Genomic DNA, 19,386 nt, shown 5'->3' with positions numbered 1-19,386 from the left:
CTGAAATTTCGCGCGCTCAGGAACGGCAAAATGACAAGTGATATAAGTGCTCCTATGAATATCGTTCTTCTTATATCACTTGTCATTTCGCCGTTCCTGAGCGCGCGAAATTTCAGCCCTATCATTTGTGGAAAATAATCGCTTCTAATTTAAAAACTATTATAGCCTCGACACTTTTGTATTAGGATTTTCGTCTGGAAATGTTCTAAGGAATCTGTCATTAAGAGGACCTCCGGTGGTTTTAGGACACCCTGTATACATTGGATGTGGTGATGCGACAATACGCGATGCTGTGATCAGCCATTGATGCTTTGATCCGAACCGGAAGCTCTATTAAGAGATCTTTTATTTAACAGACTGAAACTACTGAATTAATAGTACTTGAATTAATAGTACAAAATTCTTATACACTTCGAATTGATTTAAATCGTTCAGATCAATGGGCTATAGTTGTGTAAGTTCTATTTCGAGAAACATTGGTTTCAATGTGAATAACAAGTTACTATCAGCTAAATGTCGTGAGTGTAGGCTCTTGTCGAGTCAAACGATTCGTAGAGAAGAGATTCACATATTGATACACTGTTTTACATGTATTTTTTTAGTTTCGCCTTTCTTGTATTGCAAATACATCGCGGTTCGACTCCCATACGACTGTCTCCGATAAGACGAAGCGCAAACGAGACACCCATTCCCCTAACGTCGATCTCATAACAGCAGGCCGAATTGTCTTAGCGTGGCCTAAGTGTTTAGTAACTTAGTCTTAAGAATTAGAAGGGGGGGATAGTTTTCGGGAAATGTCTGTTTGAAAAAATTCGCAATTACGCACGTTAACGAGAATACGTCCAGATAATCGGTCTTTACAGCGATGCGCTAAACACAGAGTTCAGTAAGCTGTTCGTTAATGTAATCGAGTGTCGATTCCCCCGCGATGGCTCGCGGCTTAAACGGCTGCTTCGAGATACCGGTCAAATAATTGTAACGGCGGAACCTACGGAACTTTTGTCTACGTACCTTCGTTGTTTAAGGGCCGGTTTCGCTATCACCGATCAAGTTAATCGGTCGATTAAGCGTCAATCGTGATTAGTTAATTTTGGTTACGATAAATTGGTCAATGCCAGTCCAACACTGAAATTTAAATCGGCTGATTCTATTAATCGGAGATGGCGGAACCGGCCCTAACTCGTCGAGGCATCCGAGGGATTTATTCTTTACGTGTACTCTTAGTATCTGCAGTAGATTCTTGCATTTGAGTGGCCTTTATTTACAAGACAAGATAATAGTTTCGTAAATGTAAGACTACCAGAGTTGCGTGCGATTCAGGAAACTGGGCGATAAAACGTTCTTCAAGTACCAACGATAGCGACGGAGATGTGAGAGAAAGGAGCCAAGGGAGAGGACTTCTCTCGACACTGTCGAAGCGTACGACACCCATCGTGAGATCGCATTCTTTGAACGAATACAGAAAGACTAGAGGAACCTCGGGTTTTTTTTTGTACACAATACCAAGCACGCGAGATGCATTTGCGCGAGGACAGTGCCACGCTGATATCCAGTGCCATACGACGTCGATAACGCGACGAGCTATACCCCCGTGTGAACGGACGGCGAGCGTTTCCCGACGATGACCGTACATGTTGCAACGTAATGTTGCGAGAAAGAGAGAGAAAGAAAGAGAGAGAGAGCGTTTCTCCCCGCGGTATAAGCAAACAAATGATCTATTTTACATATTGTATAATCACCGAGGCTAAAGGAGTTCAGGCGTTTTGCAGCGCTGTGGAACCGCGTGTTCGGCCCTGTTTGCCAAAGCGGTGAATGAATATGAATTTATTAGCGGAGTCCGCACGCGCGTGTGCGTGTGCCTGGCGTCCGGGGTTTTTATTTTTCACCATATATGCGCTCGTAGGGCAAATCGATTGCAATTCTGCGTGACCAAGGGAAATCCGCGGGATCTCCGTCGAGGCGTCTTGTTGGGCAATCGCGTAGCATCGTCGAGAAGATATTACGTGAGAGAAAGATAGAGAGACAGAGATATCTTGGTAATATTTTTAAAATATACTCGCGTAACTATCGCTACACGTCTGCTGAGTATACATATATTTTCACTACAAGACCCAAGATATTCTCAGAGCGCAGCTTGAATTTCCTCCTCGTGATTGCCATGTATATTTTATTGAGATATCTTCCCATACAGGCGAGAGGAAAAGGGCGTTTCAGTAAAATTCGTCACGTTCGGTGATATTTTAGGAAAATTGACTTGTAAATACATTCAGGAAGACTTTAACGCATCCCGCAGACTTTCATTGTCGCGCAGAACAATATCGGCGTACGTCGAGACCACGGCGGCCGACGTTTCTCTGCTTGCTTGAGAAAATAGGAGAGCGCCGCCGGTCGTTCTAGTTTCGCCATTTTTATATATTTTGATACAATGCAAGAGGCAAAGTTCGATCATCACCGTTCTGTCAAACAATCCGCCGCGGAAGAGCTGCGCAAGTTAGGGGCGGAACAAGATGTATTGTACATTTAAGAACAGTAGCTCATCGTGCGTTTAGCGCTACGTTTTCCCTCGTTTCGCTTCTCGGCTGTCTTTTCTTTAAATAAAATTGAGATCAAATTCCGTTGCGCCAGTGATCTCGGCACCGCTCGCGTCAAAGAGCTCGTCGTACATTTTTCTCTTAGCGTTTCCACAATACACGGAAGCGAAGAGTAAAACTCGGCGCGACAAGCACAATTGATCCTTAACGCTAAACGCGCGGCGAGAGCACAGGCCTATGTAAGCACAAACATCCAGGAAGGTACCATTTGTACATAGAGAGGAATAATTTATCTATTTATGGTAGAGAGGGAGGGACGGTGAGAAGGCAGAGAGAGAGAGAGAGAGAGGGGGAGAGAGAAAGGAGCAGGGGCGAGGAATCGCGCACCGTTGCGTTACGTTTGAGTTGTTTTGCATGTGCTTCGGTGTCTCTGTCACACGCGGCCGCGGGAGCCGCGCGGTGAGCTCGTAATGCATTCTATATAAATAAATATACATATAAATATATACATAGCGCAGTTAGAGAGTGATATACCGAGATCGAGATACGACGATGACGTGCGAGGCGTAAATGCCCGGTCTGGGTGATCCCGCGCGCCGGCGGCACGCCCCCGGCTGGAGTCTCGCGTTCTCCAATTGTCATCCCCCAATTAGGCTTGCTTTGAGCAACGGTCTATCCGCGCGCCGCCGTCCCGCGAGAGCCGACGGGTCGCTTTACGGACGGTCGCACGTCCTCGCAGAGTACCTAGGAATATATTCTTAATATGTGAAGAAGATATAAGAATTACACGGTGTCTCGTTGTATTTGTATAATAAGGTGTAAAGAGAGCAAGAGAGAAAAAGAAAGAAAGAAAGAAAAAAAAACGGTGTCATTCTCATGGTCATTGAGCGACTCGTACTTCTTAAGGAAAAAAAAAAAATGATGCTACACGTACAGGGTGCGTTCTAAATTGCGTTAACGCGGCGTCAACTGCGTATCCGTATTTTTTATCTCGACGTGACGAAATTGGAACGATCGGCCCCGTGACTCTGTGATTTCTTTGAAGTAAAAAGGAAGACGACGTCGACAATTTTCGACAGGATCGAAAACCTCGCGATAGCCGGACTGTCTCCGATTAAAACTAGGGGGATTCGTGGGGTCCGTGGATCCGCTTCGGGCTGTCCTCTGTAAATTTTGATACGCGGTCGATGCTCGCGCCTCAGGTGCGTCGATATATTTTAATGTCAAGCCGACAGCACGATAGCCATTGATTTTTCTAGTTCCAGCGTATCGATCCTCGCGGCGGAATTGATAATCGATGTTGGCGCGAGACTAGAGTGAGCGCGGGAGGGCAGCGAGATCGCGGCGATAAGGGTGGAAAAGGTGTCGTGACGTGGGTTTAAATCACGCTGATTATCGACGGCGTTTTTCCGGGGGGGGGGGGGGGGAGACACGATCGCTAGAGAATATCGCGAAGAATCGGGCACAGCGATACGTACGCGGAGGTGAAAAGATGCTTTTGGACGTGTTACTTTTTATGTCGTTCAGCTCGCGGCTGTGATCATTTTAGAAACACCCGTGTACGAACCCGAACCAGCAATCAACTTTGTGATAGTCTGTGTACCGAATCTGCTGAACATCGTTAAATTAATCCCATCTCCTATAGGTAAGGTGTAATAATTATTAGACTCTCATCACGCGCGTACACGCAAAGGACAAAACATATTTACTACGTCATAAAAGTGATAACGAGATTGTGTTGTTCCCTAATTTGTATCATGTAGGCACGTTTAATAATAAATCGAAATATTATCTACCTTGCCCTCGTCATTTCCACCTTCCACGTGGATTTTCCTCGCGACCGACGCCGATCATCGATTCGGCCATTTGGAAAAAAACATGCACGTATACGAACCGCCTTTACTTCCTCTTCTGTGAAAGATTGAAAATATACACGGGGAGAATTTTCCCTTAAAATTTACCCTGAAAATCGTAGAACATAGCATTTTGAAGAACTCTATGAAAGTTTTCAAAAAATTTACCATATACTTTACTAGTGAAAGGTGTAATAAGTATAATCGCTAGTAAACCCACACAGCACGCATGTCTAAGAGACGTCTTAAAGATCGCGAGATGTAATCAGTGCTGACCTGCCATGTGTATGTAAGATCATCCTACGTTTCACATAATTATTTTTAGATTCAGAGAGTTTCATAAATTCCATAAACTCGTTGGATGTACTGGCACGTTCGCTGGCGCGTACGCTGGCACGTCCACGTGCGTCAGTAGAAAAATCTTGATTCCCTTTCGTTTTACGAAAATAGTAGCGCGGCCGTCCGATCTATAATTAAACGTGGCCGCCGCGTTAGCAAATGCCGGTTTGTTCAGTGCGGTAAAGTTAGCGGCCGGTGAACGATGTTCTCGCGACAAGTCTGATTTTCTCATCGGGGGCGAATTAAAAGTAAACGTAATAAAACAATAATAAATATATCATTTTAATCGCGAGTCCGACGTCACACTTCATTTTCCACTGCAGGTACGAAATGCATGGAGCTCGAGGGAAGAACCTCGATGGTGTGAAATGCAAGGCACATTCAATTTCATTCTCTCCGCAGGTGAATCAATTAAATTTAACGATCGGTCCTCAGAGGGTGAGAGCTGGTCAAAGTTTAAATCCAATTTCGTCGATGATCTTGGAAATGACAATTCACTGATGATGGAGAACGTCCCGAGGTATGGTGTGTGCCCGGTGTGCGGGACAAACGCCACGTTGAAGTGCGGCAGCTGCAGACGTGAGTTCTACTGCGACAAATCGCATCAGTCTCAGGACTGGCCGCGTCACAAGTCCACGTGCGGCGGCTGGGAGATCGGTCGCGGCCCTGCGCTCGGACGGCACTTGCTAGCAACCAGGGACTTGGCTCCAGGAGACGTGATCCTCTCGGAGACGCCTCTGGTCTGGGGACCGTCGACCCACGCGAGTCAGCGGGTCTGCGTCGGTTGCGGCGGACGGTGCGACGACGTCGGCGCGAGATGCGGCAGGTGTTGCTGGCCGGTGTGCAGGCCCGATTGCGGGGGCCTGTCCGACAAGAAGAGGCACCAGCTCGAGTGCGCTCTCCTTGCGCGCGCGAGAATTATTCCCAGGTACCTTCGCCCGGCGCAAGTTGGGTAGTAATGAAGTATTCGCTTCGAGACCGAATCAGCGAGATGTCGGGGGAGGAAAAAGTTGGTTCGAGCGCGATCTGAGTCGCGCGCATTCGTATCGCGGAGAGTTAGTTGTCCAAAGATGCCCCTGAAAACGCAGACGCTTTTTATTCACGCTATTTACATTAATTGTTAATTTCGCGCTACGCCCGCGCAGATGCGAGGTGCTTCTGGTGATTCGTATGCTGATACTGTGGCGCACGAAATCGCGCCGTTGGACATCCCTGGCGAAGCTGCAGAGTCACGTGGAGTCGCGAGGACCCGGCACGGAGGCTCACGACGAAGTGTCGAGCGTGAGCCAGCTTCTCGGGCCACTTTTATCGATGGCGTCCGATTGCGGGGACCTTCTGCCGACGATTTGCGGCCTGATCGACGTGAACGCGCTGGAGACCGCGCCGCCGGAGGGCTCGGTGGCGATTTACGAGAACGCGTCTCTTCTGGAGCACTCCTGTGTCGCGAACACGCGACACGACTTTCGCGTCGACGACAAAGGCAGGCCGCGGATTACCGTATACGCGGTCACGTCGATTGAAAAGTACGTATGTATGGAACTTTATGTATCTCTTCTATTAAAAAAATTATTTGTCTACCTTAGACGAGAAGTTGTGCAATTGATAGCAGTTTGGTGAGCGCCAGTCAAGAATTAAGAATTTAAATAAGTGTGGAGACGACCTTGCTGGCAATTCTTTATTGTACCCAAGGAAAAATGAAAAGTCAAGATGATGTCAATTTGATGTCATATTGACCAAATTCATGTCACATTTTGATCAATATGACATCAAACTGACGTCATCTTGACTTTTCATTTTTCCTTGGGATATTATAATAAAATACGACGGTTCGGCCAGTAATACTGGCCCACTTCCGGCAACAAACTTACAAGGGTGCCTACAAATGTCTGAGGAACAAACAAATATGAGCTAAATTTCGGATGCGTTCTTACATAATAGAAAGATTTACGGAGCTATTTGTACAATAAAGCTTACAAGATTCGTCAAGATGGAGATGCAAAAAATTATTAAATTGGAAGTCAGAAGTTTCGTTGTACAATGCGTCTTCACGTCAACGTTAGAAAGCAGAATATTTTTTTTCTTCATTTCACAGATTGCTTGTTCTTTCGTTTCTACACTTATTTAAATTATTATGCATCTCGCGATTGATACTTCCAGAGGGGAACATTTGAGCACCATGTACACGCACGCGCTTTGGGCCACCAGGGCCAGGAGGGAGCATCTCCTTGCCACAAAGTACTTCGCTTGTCGGTGCAAACGTTGCGCCGACCCCACGGAATTGGGCACGCATTTAGGCAGCCTGAATTGCCCCTGCAAAAACGGACTCATGTTGCCGAACGATCCCCTGAATCCGAATACCGACTGGTCCTGCGACGCGTGTCCAGGAACAGTGACGTCCACGGAGGTCGCGCAGTTAACGGATAAACTGGAGGAAGAGGTCGCGGAGGTCATGAAGCAGGCGACCGAGCACACCTTGTTTGATCTTCTCTCGCGGTAGAACCTTTTTGTTCGATCCACGTTGATTTTTTATTTAGACTCTTATTTGACGATAAATAACTAAACAATGTAAAATACTAGAAAGTCGCGGTGCGCATTTTTAGATTTTCCGCACTATTACTCGGGAACTCAACGGGATCGTTCGTTTAGGCTTACAGTGTTGCTGCATCCCGGTCACCAGCACTGCGTATCCGTGAGCCACTCGCTGATGCAGCTGCTACCAGCGACCGATCCGCGGAAGCCGGAATTATGTAAGCGCGTCATGGACACGGTGAATCGATTGGATCCGCACGGCGCTCGTCTGGCGCTTTACACGGCGGTAACCCTGCGAGAGCTCGCGACATGTCCCGGCGAGGATAAGCGAGCCCATCTCGCCAGAGCGGCCTCGTTGCTGAAGGCGGAACCGCCGAATTCGCCCGGTGAAAGGCTCCGCAGACTCGTCCAAGTGGAACTTTGCTCTTAGCTCGTCGTGACAACATTAGCTATATTTTCGTTATTATACAGCTCGATATGTAAAACAGGAGAGGATCCTTTACACTTCTTACTTACAAACGGGAAAGTTATACACGACAGACTCGCGCGAGCAACAATCACTTGCCTGGCTGTCTAAATTTTCGTTTATTCGCTTTTTCGATTTCAAGTGTAATCTCTATTCGCAACTACAGGCAGCCGTAAAAATGGCGAAGGTATTGTACTTATTTAGAGTGAGGGGGAGTACGTATAAAAAAACTTATACCTATATAAAGAATGTGTACATACATGTTATATCAAAATATGCGTTGACATACGCTAGTCGTCGTTCCGCATTCACCGCGCACGCCGTGTATGTATGTGTGTGTGTGTGTACTCGTACGGTTGTACGTCGTAAAATCTAGACTAGATGACTGTGCCCCTGCGACTAAACGTAATCCTCAAATCCGGAAGCGTAACTCCTCGTCGTGCTTTTATTATTTTCGCATCCTTCTGCGCTCAGTATTCTCGCGAGTGGTCGACAAGTAAACTTGCTAGCGGGATAAAACAGTTGACACGCGAGGACAAACAAGAAAGATGTATCGAAGAAAATACAGTAGATGATGACTGTGTTTGCCATACCCGAATAAAATTTTACAAGAGCGAAAATTTATATAAAATATTAACATCCGTTTACACGCTGACCTACTCCGAGAGATTTCCGAAACTCACGTCATTGTCAAGATAAACGATTCGCACGCCCGGTCCTGGAAATCTCGTGGACGTTTCTCGTACACGTTACTTGATGAGAAGACAGATGGGTCTAGAAGTCACCAACGATGCTCCTGTAGACTATCGTCGCGTCGGTCTTACAGTTCGCTTAACAGGAATCATACGGATTACGTTACGCAGGACCGTCGTGTGCGCACACCCAGCAGCGGGTAGGACAAGGACTGGCCCTTGAGCTGCGCCGTGATCTGCAGGAGGTAAGCCTTGCCGGGCTGCAGCCTCCTGAGGGTAAACGGCAGCGCCCGGTCGTTCGGCGGGTTGCGCTTCTCCTCGCATACCTCGAACATGTACTCGGACCGTCTGCGCCGATGGAGCCCGCACTGATCCGGCACGGTCGTGACACTCGCCAAGGACGACGAACTCCGCAGCTCCTTCACCAGGATGCAGTACTTGGTGGCGCCGGCCGGCTCCACGCCTATTGTCACTTCGTGGCACGTCCTGAGGGATCGGTACTCCCGCGGCGGGTTCTTGGACGGTATCTGAGGCAAAAAATTCGTTCTTCCAACGGACAAGGCTCTGGTTAATCGAAATTTATTGTTGACAACGAGGGAGCCGATCGATGATGATTTTATACTATGGGTACTAAAGTCCGAAATTCTCACGACGGCGAGATACAGTTATAGACGAGTTTATCTCCGTCTTTAATACGTATATGTATTTATTCCTGTACTGCAAAGTGCACGGAGAGAATTTTTTCTTAAAAATTATCCTGAAAATCGTGTAATCGTGGGACAACATGGCGTTTCGAAGAACTGTATGAGAGTTTTTGTTATTAAATTGTATATTAACAATAAGTATAATTACAAGTAGAATGTATGGTAAAATTTCAAAAAACTCTCATGCAATTCTACGAAACGCCATGTTGTCCCACGATTACACGATTTCCAGGATAACTTTTCAGAAAAAATTCTCGCCGTGCATACCGTACGTTGTACCACTCACACAGCACAGAAATATTGCAGGAAGATTGCAGAAATGTTACATTGCAAGATTGCAATATTGCAGCAACGTTGCGCAACATTGCTGCAACCTTTCTGGAGGATTGCGGCAACGTTGAAATGTCCGCCCTCAGAGAGATTGCAGTGCAACATTATAGCAATGTTGCAGTGCAATATTTTTGGAATAATTTCTTGTTGTTGTACATAAGCAGAGAATTTACTAATTACATATGAATCCGGGCCTTTTTCAATACACAGCAAGCTATTGCGAAGCAACCTAAGGAGATTATGTCGCTTCGCAATAGATGGAGATTGCGAGCAACACCGCACTGATCAAGTACTTAATAATTCGCGCATTATTGGTATCAACGAAAATAACATTATAAAATTCTCGTAATTAGAAAAATTGTTTAAATAAAAAATATAGTATTTTTATTATTTTTGAAACATTGCTGCAATATTGCTATCGAAACTTTGCAATTTTATATCCCTGCACCGTCTCTGCAAGATTGCAACGTTTCTGCAATGTAACTGCAACCATCTGTGCTGTATGGGTAGTAATTATACTTACTGTTAGTATACATTTTACTGGTAGAATGTATGGTAAAATTTCAAAAAATTGTCGTACAATTCTTCAAAGTGCCATATTGTCCCACGATTACCTGACTTTCAGGGTAAATTTTACGAGAAAATTCTCTCTCCGTGTGCCGGAAGAGATAATAGAGCCTAATCGCGGAATCTCTCGCGGTCGTTGTAGGAAGAAGACATTAGTCTGCAGAGTCCGACATACTTGCGGATAAATGGTGGACGACTCCTGCGTAGCCAGCACTTTTATGGTGGACACTCGAACCAGCTCCTGCGGTGTGGTCGATATACGCAGGGTGTACGTCTTACCGGGGGGTAGAGGAGGTACGCGCAACGAGGCGTATCCGACCACCTCTTTTTCCTGCCGATCACACGGGACACGTTTACATGCTTCTATGTGTATCGACGCTGTTGCGAAAGCGTCCGGATCAATGCAAGATGGCCAGGTCGTGTTCGATAGCGTCAATTGTTAAAGACTCTTTCGCAAATTTACGGTCGACACGCCCGCGTCATAAATACTCCATGTTTTACCCGTAGTATTCCCTGTCCGCTTAATTTCGCCTTCACGATGCCTCCACCGCAAGGAAGTATGTGAAAGGTGCTCGAGGTGTTGTCGGGCGGACGATAACGGAAATTGACGAAACCGTCGGTCTTCCGCAGATTGGCCGTGGTGTAACGATCGGTATGCAACGTCAGCTCCGGCGTCTTCTTGAACCTGATAGAGTCGGTGGCGACCCGATTAGAGACGTTGTTCCGAGTGTTCACCTGTTGAATCAGCGCGTCATTTCGATACTTAAACAACAAGTAAGTTCAGGAAGAAGCGTTCAACACAGCTCTAAGTTCGCCAAGGATAGAAATAAACGTGAGAGAGTCGCGGAAATTAATAATCCTTACGCCCAGTTATGAGACGAGTGTATGCTAATTCTCGCGTGAAGATGAGTGAAAGTTAAACGGAAGAGCGTCTGTCGCCTTCTTTGCAAACTGAGCGTATGGTTCGTGCGGTTTTATAAGCGAGATCGATTCGGTTGACGAGCGCGACGAGGGACCGACCACGTAAAGGGTAAAGTTGTACGTAGTGTCGTATCTCATCCTATGAAGCGTCAGCTTGGTCTGCCGCACGCAGTGCAGACCTTCCGGAACGCCCCGATGATAATGTTCCTTCGGGGAAGTGCCGGTTCTCGCCGACGAGTGCGGATAAGCTTTCAGAACGTCCTGCGCGGCGCAGAGCGTCGACGGATGCGGCTGCGTACCCGAGGTGACAGCTAAGCAGTAGTTGGAGAGGTGCGGATCCACATGGCTGGAAAAACAAACGTGCCATCTTGAAATTGCGGCTCCAACGAAATCGATATAGACGCATCAACGCGCGGGCCTCGTGTTACGATTGCGCGCAATAATAGACCACGGAAGGAAGAGAATTATCGCAATATCGCGCAATAAGAGTCCACAGTGACGAACGTGATGAGACTAGATTTATAGATCTAAGAATGGATCTCGTTCCCGATAATTCCATTTATGTCGCTTGCATGGAAATTTCCGTCCCCTTGGCAATAAATCGCGTCAATTCGTTCATGCTAATCCTGCAGCTACTCATGAGATGTTTAGCAAACCTTGCACCACCTTATTCAAGCATACACGAGAGACACTTGATTCCAAACATGTGTAGAAGCAGTTTACTTAATAAAAGGAAAAAAACCAACGTTTTCTGTGCTTTATTAAATGCACAGTGTCATTTCAAGGGCCGGTTTCTCCAACCTCCGATAAATGATCTTTTAAGAAAAAAATTTTCTCCGTCTAGGTAAATCTTATATATTTGTCTTTGTTTCTCCATCAAATTAGACGAAGATAGATGTATAATTGAACTATTAGTTAGCCTACCAAGAAGTTGGAACAATCGGCCCTAAATCTTCTAGGTCGTCTGTAGGCGCAGTGGCGACTGCTTTTCCTACTGAATTATCCAAGCCCTCGATACTCCTTTCGCACACCATTCTACTTCATCGAATAAAGTAGGAATAATATATTAGCAGCGCGACTTCAGAGCGATGTCTATATCACTCGATGGTTTAGCAGACCGTCATATGAATGCAAAGCTGCTACACCCCTCTAGACTCAAATTGAGTAAACTTTGACACGGCGAATTTAACATCCCGTATTTGGAACAACAAAACGAATGCAAGACGCGGTAGAAACGCAGTGGTACCTCTTGCCCCAGGATATCGTCAGCCGCCGTTTGCTTCGTCGCTGTTGAAATCTCAGCGTCCGGTGCCGATGCTCCTTTCCGTTCGCATATATACTCGATACGTGGTCCAGAGCGCTGGAGGTCGCGTACAGAAGCACCGTGCCGGGCGGCCGTTCCGCAGGCTCCATAGACTTGATCTCGAACCAGTAAAGCCCGGCCCGTGTCTTTGGTATCGTGAAATTTTGGTCCTCCGCGCCCACGTACGTGAAGAGAGGAGACCCCGGCTTTAAGGTCTTCACAGGCCATCGCGTTTGCGCTACACGTCGTAAATTGATTCGGAAATCATTCGAGCGATTTGACAACTCGTGGGATACCTCGATTACCCGAAATGACGCCAAATATTCTTTTTTTTTTAAGTATGTCGCACTTCTTTTTCACGGACGCGCCTCCTAATCATCAATTCTCAAGTTATGTGCATTAATTTTCAACAATTTAGCTTTGAGGTCTTCACAGGCCATTACGTTTGCGCTACACGTAAATTGATTCGGAAATTATTCGAGCGATTTGACAACTCGTGGGATACCCCGATTATCTGAAGTGACGCCAAATATTAATATCATTTTAAAATGTGTCACATTTCTCCTTCTCGGACGCGCCTCCTAATCATCAATTCTTAAGTTACGTGCATGAATTTCAACAATTTAACACCGAGACAGTTATAAAGCATATTGTAAATACAGCAGAAATATATGGAAAACACAAAACGAAGAAAAGATTCGAGTATGACTGCGATCCACTCAATGCTACAAATGATTCTTTTTTTTAAAATAAACTCTCTAAAAGTCAATCAGTGGATCATCACTGAAAACAGTCATTAACTTCCCAAGTGCACTACTGAAATTCGCAGTGGTATACTTATAACTGTAAATCAGTGACTATTCACTGTTTTCAGTGAAAACCCACTGATTGATTTTTAAAGAGAGGAAAAGAAGAATGCCTCGAAGCATCTGCATCACGTAGACCGCATACCGTATATCGACATAAGTGTAAATAAATAGCACTTTTTAAATAATCGCGTAGAATTTTTGAATTGCTCGCGTTGGCAAGGGAGTAAAGCCTTGCTTCGTTCCACCTTTCGGTTGTTCACAGCTAAAAGAATTTCAGACACACTTCGTACCTTCTGCTTCCTGATGGTTTTCGGGCGGCTCTACGTAGCTGACCGTCCAGGATATCGGACCGCTACACGGGCTAACGAGTAACGTGAGAGGCGGGCCTTCCCGTGGGCTCAGGTAATAGAACCTGTAAGAATTTCATCTGCATCCAGTTTGATATTGATGTTCGCGGCACGTCGCACGTACACAAACGAACGAAAATGCGAGTGTGCGAATGGGGTGCGACGCGACGCGATCTTCTACATCGCCGAAAGATTCGATTTCAAGTAATATCCTCATTGACCGCACACTGTTGAAAAATTTCATGTAAAATTACAATTATTATTACACTGGGACTGTCCATTAAAGGTGTATAATTACAATACGCGCGTCAGTAAATTTGTATCTCGCGAAGAAATTATTACCTTACATAAGTAAGCAGCTTGCTGTTAATTTTGTAACTTTGGTAATTTTTCACAAGTGTGTCCGTCAACTATAAACAATTGTCTGATTTTAAGAGATAAGAAAAGTAATTTCTGTAAAAGTACATTTCTATTATTAATAGCGTAACTGTCACACTCATTATCCATGTGACTTGACGTACTTCCTCTGTACGAAGAAGACGTAACACATCCTCCCGATATCGACAATAATTTCGCACAGTTTTCGACGGTACCTTTGACGCACCGCCGGGCACAACGTGTCGCAAAAATCATCGCCGACCTGTCGACCTAGCTCGGCGCGAGCATCGCTTCGCAAGCCCCTCGTTATCATAATCGCGGAACGTTAATCCGAGATGGAGAACGCGCCGCGCGGCGCGGCGGATGTTGTGTATCGTAATTGAAATAATTACCCGGTAGTTGCCGCGATCTCGTAGTCACGCAATATACGCGCGTACACGCGCTTTCGCACGCACACACGTACACCACTGAATTCCACCGTCGTTATATTTAGTCACAATGTTGATCGGGGTTCGATACAATTCCTTTTTTCCCTCCCGCCCCTCCCCTCGCCCCTCCCACCGCCCCGTCCCTCTCGCCTCTCTCTCTCTCACTTCCTTTCTTTCCTCTTTTCAAAAATTACACCGGTTAACTTTACGCCCCGACGATGCTGCTCATCCGCCCCCGCTCTTCTTCCTTGCCCTTCCTCATGCCGTTGGGGGTACTCTTTTTTCCTCTATTTTGCGTCAAAGTCTGCAACTCGGCGCGCAGCTCAACCCGTTAGCTTCCGAGCGTCACCCGGTCGCCACCGCCGCCGCCGCCGCCGCCGCCGCCGTCGTCGTCGTCGTCGTCGTTTGCGAGAAACGTCGAGACGCCGCCGTCGCTGCAGCCGCCACACGTGCTCCTCTCGTTCGCGTCTGGCGCTGAGACAGCTATTGTAAAATTAGCGTCGGGGCACAATGCCGGCGTCGCGGCGTCTGGGGTCGCGCAGCCACGACCCCCGTGGTCTAAATCCGGCATCCGTGAAGTCATCCTGAACACGAAGCGGAGAAAGAGAGAAAGAGGGAGGGAAAGGAGCAGCAGGGGGAGAGACGAGGAGAGCCCCGAATTGATTCTGTTAGACGGTCTGTTCTCTCCCTCTCTTTTGTCGCGAGTCTGCCGCAGGTTTCGTGGAAAGTCGCGACCGAGATAGGTGGGGCGCTTTTACGCGGCGCGTGGCATCACTCGTCCTCTTCATCCTGGCGCGCGAGGGGAGCGACCCTGCGGAAGGTGCGACTGGACGCGCGCGCGAACGACGGTGACGTCGATACGGACGGCGGAGTCAAAGGGGTGGTTTTGGATTACGTTTTAATTTTCCGGTTATTAAGTCACGTTGTTAAGTAAATCTCCAAATGCGGAGTGACAGACAATCCTGTCAGTGTCGAGGCACGAATGACTTGCTCCGATTACAAGCGATTGGAGAACAAAGATCGAAAGAGACCAGAGAGAGGGGCTTGAAATATTTTTTCTAAACTTCACATTTTCAAAAATCATCTGGCGATACTTGCACGCGGAAGAGAAGAAAGACTGACGCCGAGATTTCCACTTCCGACAGACGGAAGTCAAAGGTATATCATTTAGGGCCAGTTTCACAAACGTCGGTAAACTGTTAACCAGAGTTCAGTCAACTCCCTATCTTTTTCTATCTTATTACCCAAGAAGAGACAGAGAATCAACGAGCCTTCGGTTAGCAGTTAACCAACGTTTGTGAAACTCGCCCTTAACAATAGAACTCGGGGCACGTGAGATCAGCGACGTGAAAAGTGTCGTGGCCAACGCGTAGCATCCGCGGCACGAGGAAGTACGATCATTCAGTCAATGATTATCGCGCGCGAAATTCAACGGATATAACAGACGTAACTCCACTGTATCATCGGGGGGGAAAAGTATCCATTGTGCGAACACTCGCCGAGCGAGCGTAGTTCACTGAACGTTATGAAATTTTACGATTTTTTCGAAGCGGGACGCGCGAGCGTTCATTGCCCACTTTAAACCTCTCGGCTCGAGAGTGACGTTGCAGGACATTTACCGCGACATTCCGCGAAATGTGATGGCGCAAATCTTTGACTTTGCGCGAGCGTCATTCGAGGCTCTTCGGCGAGTGCGAACGTACCAAATCGAATCGAAAATACCGTGCCCATTGTTTTTATACTACGTTTTTACAGTCGACCGTTTACAAGGATTTTTCTTGTAAGTCAGGTATATAAATATCCGCGCGCGGGAGAGAGAGAGAGAGAGAGAGGCGTGTAATTCTGTACTTCGACTTCAGTCAGAGTTTCGCGGAAACCATCCGATAGAAGGACTTTATGACGCGTGGCGTCGCGACGGATCGGACCATTAGACCGGGTGAACATTGTGAAGGCGTAAAGGAGCACGAGGATAATAACGGAGCGACCAAATTTTATCGTCCGTCTCCATGATGCGCGTGCAACAGTCGGCGGCGCGCAGTCTCCGTTTCCTCTTATCTACGGGAAACTTGAAGCGACTACCTGGCAACATAAGCAAATAGCGTAGCATGCCTCCTTTGACGGGATTATAAGCGCGTATAATAAATTAAAACGAGCGAAAGTGAAGTCATCAAGCGAGTCTAACGAGTTACTCGCCCCGTTATCCCTCAATCTCCGCGTCTGTTTCATTCATCGATTAATTAATGCAGCTATCGCCAGGACTCCGTCGTTCAGCAGCCGCGAATTCACCGTGGAAGACAGCTGTAAATTTATAACACGTAGAGAAAAAGAAAGGGTTTCGCTACAAATTACTTTCGGCACAAGTGGCAACCGGCAGTGCGATCTTTACGACGCAACCGGCCTTCGTCTGTTCCTCCCGCGTGCGTCGACATAATCATCTCGCTGTACTCGAGTGATGAACGACAGTTGCGTCGGTTGCGAGCCAACCGATATGGATCGAATCGACTCGTGCGTATGCAAAATGTGCGCCGAATTGCGTGCACACGAGCGTTCTCGCTCGCGGTTGACGGAACGCGGTGCGTGACGTTGCTGTAAACGTTCGCGGTGCAGCCGTGCAGCGTATCGAGCAAACAATTTACACACGCAAAAATAGTTGCTTAAATATTTCCCGCCCATTAGAGGCGCGCGCACACGTGTGGCTCGCACGGCTAAGATTGCGCGCGCTAATTTTGCAATATAAAAATTTGTCCAGCAGTGACATAATTAGCTGCGATAGATCTTGCGAACGCGCAATCGTCGCGGGAGAGAAATGGTTTAAGAGGTTCTTCATTTTAAGTGTCGATCACCTCTGATCGCCGATTGATAGCGTCCTAATTAAATCAGAATTAGTTACAAATAATGTTACACGAATGAAATAAATCGGAAAAGTACTCCGAAACTCAGAACAATTCTTCAATAAAAGTGGAGAAAGTTTCAACAATTGAAATCAAATCTATCACATTTAAACAATATTCCATACAAGAATAAGCGGAGTGCCGATAGAGAGAATTTTGAATCAAACCCGGCAAAAACTGTTCATGCACGAACACGAATAAATATTATAAAATATGTCCATACATATTTTTACATTGTATATTTCTACCTAATTTTATACAATTCTACACAGTTCTGTATAATTTCATAGATTTGCGCACGCTTCTATATGAAAAATTTTGTAATGTGAAACATTGCTTATTTACAATTATATATAATTGTGTACAATTATACAAAGTTATATAATTTTAAATGAGCAATTTTTTCCCCTTTTCAAATGTTTCATATAAAAGCACGTATAAATCTATAAAACTATATAGAACCGTGTAGAATTGTATAGAATTACATAGAAACATACAATGTAAAAATATGTATGGACATATTTGATCTATAATTTTGTATAATATATCGATGCATGCTCATGCATGAAAAAATATTTTACCGGGAAAGAGAGAAAGTTAACTGAACGAGTCGTTTATAGCAATGTCGAAAATTTCATCGAGAAATCAATTCGGAGCTAGAGTGTCTTTCCGCAATTTCGGCAAACTTGGTCCTTCCGAAAAACACAAGAGTTCTCCCAGACTCCTGACGGAGTTCGCGTCTCATTCAAACGCACGAGCGGACTATTCTTGCGGACATAATTGTGACAGTGCGGTGTCATAATTATCCGGGCTAAACGCACTTGGTATCTCTTCTCGGATAATTAAACGGCGTCGAACGAGAAAACGGCACCGCGGCCAATGCAACGGTATAGTGCGGTGTCGGGCTTTCTCGTTGCCGCGAAATCAAAGTCTCCCGTCAGACGACGTCGCGGGGAAAAAAAGAGTCGCCCCGCGACAATGGCGTAACGACAGGTGATTGAATACTCACTGAGACACGTTGCCGGGTCTGATGGTCGCCGGTATCTGGTACTCGGGATGCAGCACGCCGGTCCGGTTGAACTCCTGGACGCGGGTCGGCCGGTCGGCGCCGAACGGTCTCGGGCTGCCGATGGTCCGGTAGAATTGCTGCTGCTGTTGCTGCAGCTGCGGCTGCTGCGTGCGTTGCTGCAACTGCTGCAGCTGCTGCCTGACGCAAAACGGGCAACCGGCGCAACTGCGTGCGATCGACGCGAGTATCATCAGGACGCCGATCGTGATGCACGACATGATGACCGCGCCAAGAGACGGTCCCCGGTCTCTCGTGGATAATGACGACGGCGACGGCGACGTCCGTCGTTCAGTGGCGAAGGAGTTCGACTGTGTGCCGAACGAGCGAGCGAACCGCCGTCGCCACCACCGCCACCACCACCACCGCCGCCGCCGCCGCCGCCGCCGCCGTCTAAGAAACCACGCCGGCGGCCGACGAGACGAAGTAACCCCTCTCGATTCATTCCTAATCGGACAACTCCCGCGTTCGCCCTGTGTTCCGGGGGGTCAATTCTGTCAACCTTGCAACATGGTGAAAATGCTAAAAGTCAGCGGCTTTGTCTTTCCAAGGGGACAGTTAGAAGGAGACGAAGCCGCTCTTAGCATTTTCACTGTAGTGTAAGATACGGAGTTGACCCTCTGATAGAGGCCCTGCTTCTCCCCTTCGCTTTTTATCCTGCTTGAATCTGTTAGACCTGGTCTACAATGAGTCGTTAGTCGTCAGTCAGAAGTTTCTTCCTTTCTGGGTGGAAGAAAAAGGATCGACATACAGTTCCGACTTCTGACTAACGACTAACAGCTCATTGTAGACCGGGCTTTACCCTTTCGCTTACGTGCCCGTTCACTCGATCCGCAACTTTGCGAGAAACGTTAATGAAGACGATGCGTCGTCCACCGTTGTTACGCGCAGCGTCTATCGGCCATCCGCGCGAATCGAACGAATTCATCTCTTTCATTTCCTGTTCTTGATTACTGAATTTGTTATTCATACTCGAGTTAAATTATTTGACCGAATTCTGAATCTCTCGAAATATTTTTTTTATTATCACTAGGCATATTTTTGAACTGTTTCCAAATGCAACTATGTGTACACGTACGTTTCCCGTGGACGCGACGATTTCAAACTTTAAGAGCAAATGTTCCCTTCCAGCTTCTCAGTTCGATTTCTTTTCACGTTTGTCTCTTAATCTTCGCGAATGCATTACTTCTCCGGGAGAATCTTTCCGCTTTTCCAATCTGATCTCCTTTCCA

The 19,386-nt window shown here is 46.8% G+C and overlaps 2 protein-coding genes across 6 annotated transcripts; one reads left to right on the top strand and one right to left on the bottom strand.

The window, feature by feature from the left end:
* The first annotated feature begins 4,873 nt into the window (after window positions 1-4,873).
* Window positions 4,874-8,338, top strand: LOC105559466. 4 transcript variants are annotated; one of them, XM_012007766.1, is made up of 5 exons: window positions 4,874-5,046; window positions 5,159-5,651; window positions 5,869-6,246; window positions 6,881-7,216; window positions 7,370-8,338. In XM_012007766.1, the coding sequence occupies exons 2-5, from the start codon at window positions 5,224-5,226 to the stop codon at window positions 7,680-7,682; spliced, it is 1,455 nt and encodes a 484-aa protein (XP_011863156.1). In that variant the 5' UTR covers window positions 4,874-5,046; window positions 5,159-5,223; the 3' UTR covers window positions 7,683-8,338. The 4 variants fall into 4 exon arrangements, with proteins under 4 accessions (XP_011863156.1, XP_011863155.1, XP_011863153.1 ...); XM_012007765.1 differs by having other exon boundaries at window positions 5,126-5,651; XM_012007763.1 differs by having other exon boundaries at window positions 4,875-4,977; window positions 5,047-5,651.
* A 95-nt stretch (window positions 8,339-8,433) lies between these two features.
* On the bottom strand, window positions 8,434-18,461 carry LOC105559467. 2 transcript variants are annotated; one of them, XM_012007767.1, is made up of 7 exons: window positions 18,098-18,461; window positions 13,335-13,456; window positions 12,179-12,473; window positions 11,032-11,278; window positions 10,513-10,746; window positions 10,187-10,342; window positions 8,434-8,956 (listed from the first exon to the last, which is right to left on the bottom strand). In XM_012007767.1, exons 1-7 carry the CDS (start codon window positions 18,373-18,375, stop codon window positions 8,522-8,524), a joined length of 1,767 nt encoding a protein of 588 aa, XP_011863157.1. In that variant the 5' UTR covers window positions 18,376-18,461; the 3' UTR covers window positions 8,434-8,521. The 2 variants fall into 2 exon arrangements, with proteins under 2 accessions (XP_011863157.1, XP_011863158.1); XM_012007768.1 differs by having other exon boundaries at window positions 8,434-8,937.
* Between the last annotated feature and the right edge of the window lie 925 nt (window positions 18,462-19,386).

This window comes from Vollenhovia emeryi, unplaced genomic scaffold (assembly GCF_000949405.1).
Source record: "Vollenhovia emeryi isolate VEMERY1.0 unplaced genomic scaffold, V.emery_V1.0 DF939268.1, whole genome shotgun sequence".
NCBI classification, from domain to species: Eukaryota; Metazoa; Arthropoda; class Insecta; order Hymenoptera; family Formicidae; genus Vollenhovia; species Vollenhovia emeryi.
The sequence above is the reverse complement of the archived record's forward strand: the minus strand, read 5'-3'. Positions and strand labels throughout refer to the sequence as shown.